At 39.0% G+C, this 4,171-nt stretch overlaps 1 protein-coding gene across 1 annotated transcript; it reads left to right on the forward strand.

Moving 5' to 3' along the window:
* The first annotated feature begins 248 nt into the window (after positions 1-248).
* LOC123948693 (DNA-(apurinic or apyrimidinic site) endonuclease-like) lies at positions 249-943 on the forward strand. The gene has a single exon (XM_046015866.1). The coding sequence runs from the start codon at positions 326-328 to the stop codon at positions 941-943; it is 618 nt and encodes a 205-aa protein (XP_045871822.1). The 5' UTR covers positions 249-325.
* Positions 944-4,171: the final 3,228 nt, after the last annotated feature.

Genomic DNA, 4,171 nt, shown 5'->3' on the forward strand with positions numbered 1-4,171 from the left:
ATGCACACATACATACACACAATGGAATAATATTTGACCATGAAAAAGAGTGAAATCCTTCTTTGTGCTCAGGTAAGGAGGAGCCAGGCTGGGATCGGAGCAGGTCAGATACTGGGTTGCTCTTGTTTGCCCAGCAGAAGGGCTTCCGGGACGTCTGATCCACAAGCCGAAGTCAGAACCCTGAATTAAGGCCCTCGGTTGGCCAGAGGGCAGATCTCGCGAGGACGGTACAAGGCACCCTGAAATGATCTAGTCTTGGAACACGGTAAAAATACTGCTTCGGTGGGCGACGTGGTACTGGTTCAGAAAGGCTTTCGTTACAGTGATGCCAAAGCGTGGGAAAAAGGGAGCCGTGGTAGAAGACGGGGAAGAACCCAAGATTGAGCCAGAAGCCAAGAAGAGTAAGGCGGGAACAAAGAAAAACGAAAAAGAGGCAGGAGAGGGGCCAGTCCTGTATGAGGACCCCCCAGATCAGAAAACCTCGCCCAATGGTAAATCGGCCACCCTCAAGATCTGCTCCTGCAATGTGGATGGGCTTCGAGCCTGGATTAAGAAGAAAGGTTTAGATTGGGTAAAGGAAGAAGCCCCAGATATCCTCTGCCTCCAAGAGACCAAATGTTCAGAGAACAAACTACCAGTTGAACTTCAAGAGTTACCTGGACTATCCCATCAGTACTGGTCAGCTCCTTCAGACAAGGAGGGGTACAGTGGTGTGGGCCTGCTTTCCCGCCAGTGCCCACTGAAAGTCTCCTATGGCATTGGTGAAGAGGAACTTGATCAGGAAGGCCGAGTGATCGTGGCTGAATTTGATACATTTGTGCTGGTAACAGCCTATGTACCTAATGCAGGCCGAGGTCTGGTATGCTTGGAGTACCGGCAGCGCTGGGATGAAGCCTTTCGCAAATTCCTGAAAGGTTTGGCTATTTCCCTTCTAACAATATAAATCCTTCAACCAGCCTACTACTGATGCTTTTCTTTAAACCCAATTTTTTTTTTACATTAAAAAAGCTACTAAAAAAAAAAAAGCTACTGATGACTTCCTTTGAACTGTCCACATGAAAATAAAGAGCCATAGTTTCAAAAAAAAAAAAAAAGAGTGAAATCTTGCCATTTGCAACAACATGTATGAACCTCAAGGATGTTATACTAAGTAAAATAAGTCAGACAGAGAAAGACAAATGCCATATGATCTCTCTAATATGTGGAATCTAAAAATAAGACAAAGCAAAACAAAATGTCAAGCTCATAGATACAAAAACAGACTGGTGGGTTTAAGAGGCAGGGAAGGGGTTGGGGAAAACTGGTGCACTATGTTTTTTAGTTTAAATAAATTGAATAAAAATTTAAAAAAAATATGAAAGACTCTTGAAAGCAATAAAAAATAAATCAGCTGAGCTACATTTCTTGTTCATGATTAAAAGGCACAATATTAAGATTTAAAGATCCTCCAATCCCAATAAAAATCTCAGCAAGCTATTTTGTAGATACCAACAAACTTAGTTTAAACATTGAGTACTCTAGACAGTACTGATGAAGAACAAGTTGATGAAGTTAAACTCCCTAACTTCAAGATTTATCATAAAGCTACAGTAATCAAGGGACCATGATTTAAAAAAAATTTTATTTTTTAAAATAACATATAATGTATTATTTGTTTCAGAGGTACAGGTCTGTGAATCATCAGTCTTACACAATTCACACACTCACCATAGCACATACCCTCCCCAATGTCCATCATCCAGCCACCCTATCCTTCAGGACCATGACATTCTATGACAAATAGATACATAGGTAAATGGAACAGAGAGTCCATGAATAGAACTATACAAATATAGTCAACTTGACCTTGGTCAAAGGAATAAAGGCATATCAACACAGAAAACACAATCTTTTAGTCTTAATCATCATCAATAAATGAAGAAGTTACAAATGGATTAAAATAAAGAAATAAGTGAGCAAAAAATGCAAACTTTGGGGCACCTAGGTGACTCAGTTGGTTACGCAACTGCCTTTGGCTCAAGTCATGATCCCAGGGTCCCGGGATGAAGCTCCACATCAGGCTCCCTGCTGAGCAGGCTCCCTGCTCCCTGCTCAGCAGGGAACCTGCTTCTCCCTCTCCCTCTGCAGCTCCCTCTGCCTGTGTGCTCCTGGTCTCTATCTGTCAAATAAATAAATTAAAAACATCTTTTTAAAAAACCACACAAACTTTGTACGTTAGATGCAAATTCACTCAAAATCATTTATCACCTTAAATATAAAATGCAAAACTTATAAAAATTATAGAAAGAAACTTAGGAGAAAATCTACATGAGTTAGAGTTTGATGATTAGTGTTCATGTACAACACAAAAAATATGACCCATGAAAGAAAAAAATTTGATAATGTGGACTTTATTAAATTATGAATGTCTATTCTGGGAATGACAAAGTTCAAAGAATGGATAGACAAGCCCATTATTATGAGAATATATTTTCAAAACATGTCTGAAGAAAGATTACATGTGAAATATTCAAAGAACTAATAAAATTTCATAATAAGAAAAAGTCCCCAAACTAAAATAAATTGGACAATATGAGCAGACAACTTACCAATTAAGATGGTAAATAAGCATGTAAAATTGCCCAACATTGGGGAATTATTAGAAAAATATGTGCATTGTACATTAGGGAAAAGTACACTAAAACAACAATGAGATAGCTTTCCCATGTATTAAAATAGCTAAATACCAAAAACTGATAATACTGGTTTCCAGTTAGGTTGTCGTACAACAGGAAATCTCATCCATTGTTGATGGAAATACAATTGGTACAACCTTTTGAGAAGATATCTTGCCAGATTCTTGTGAAGCTGAGCATAGTGTCATCATATGGTGCAGCCATTGTCCCCCATGTATTTACCTAACTGGTATGAAAACATATGTCCACACAAAAACCACTAAGAACATATATAAAGCACATTTATTGCCACATAAATATTCCAGTCAAAAATCTGGAAGGAATGAAGATATCCTTTAATTTAATCAAGGTAAATGGCAAGCAAGTGAGGCAATAGTAGTTAAAGACACCCAAGGCTCACATGGACTGCTGGAACAGGGTGAAGAAATACACAACTTTAGACAGAGGCTAGAGAAAGAGTAAATGAAGGCACTGGTTTCCTAGAAGGAGTAGAGACAGACAGAATGTAGACAAGGGTGAGCTGGTGTAGGCTGAAGCACAGGGGATAGACAAGACTTGCAGGCTAGAATGGAGATACTTAGAGTGAGACCTTTGAGGTCTGGTATCATATACAAACACAGGAGGGTCATAGGGTAGCTCTATTTTTAATTTCTTAAGGAATCTCCACACTGTTCTCCAAAGTGGCTGCACCAACTTGCATTCCTACCAACAGTGTAAGAAGGTTCCCCTTTCTCCACATCCTCTCCAACACATGTTGTTTCCTGTCTTGCTAATTTTGGCCATTCTAACTGGTGTAAGGTGGTATCTCAATGTGGTTTTGATTTGAATCTCCCTGATGGCTAGTGATGATGAACATTTTTTCATGTGCCTGTTAGCCGTTTGTACGTCTTCATTGGAGAAGTGTCTGTTCATGTCTTCTGCCCATTTTTTGACGTGATTATCTGTTTTGTGTGTGTTGAGTTTGAGAAGTTCTTTATAGATCCTGGATATCAGCCTTTTGTCTGTAGTGCCATTTGCAAATATCTTCTCCCATTCCGTGGGTTGCCTCTTTGTTTTGTTGACTGTTTCCTTTGCTGTGCAGAAGATTTTGATCTGTTTTTTAAATGGTGAAAGTGAACAGCCTTTCCTTCTTCCCAGTCTTAGGGAGAAAGCATCCAATCTTTCACCATCTAGTAGAAGTGGTGTAGTAGGATTTTTGTAGATGTTCTTTATTAAGTTCAGAAAATTCTCCTCTGTTCCTCTGGGTGTATATGGAAATAAACACAGAAAAATGTGTGTGTGTGTGTGTGTGTGTGTGTGTGTGTGTGTGTGTTAGAGCTTGCATCATAAATAGGTGATGAATTTTGTTAAGTTTTCAGTTGTGATCACGTGATTTTCCTTCTTTGGCCTCCCTTTAATATGGTGGGTTATACTGACTGATTTTTGCAAATTCCTGGAATAAACTCTACTTGGTCATTGTGTATACCTCTTTTAATATATCATTGAATTGATTTCCT

This window comes from Meles meles, chromosome 8, assembly GCF_922984935.1.
Source record: "Meles meles chromosome 8, mMelMel3.1 paternal haplotype, whole genome shotgun sequence".
NCBI lineage: Eukaryota > Metazoa > Chordata > Mammalia > Carnivora > Mustelidae > Meles > Meles meles.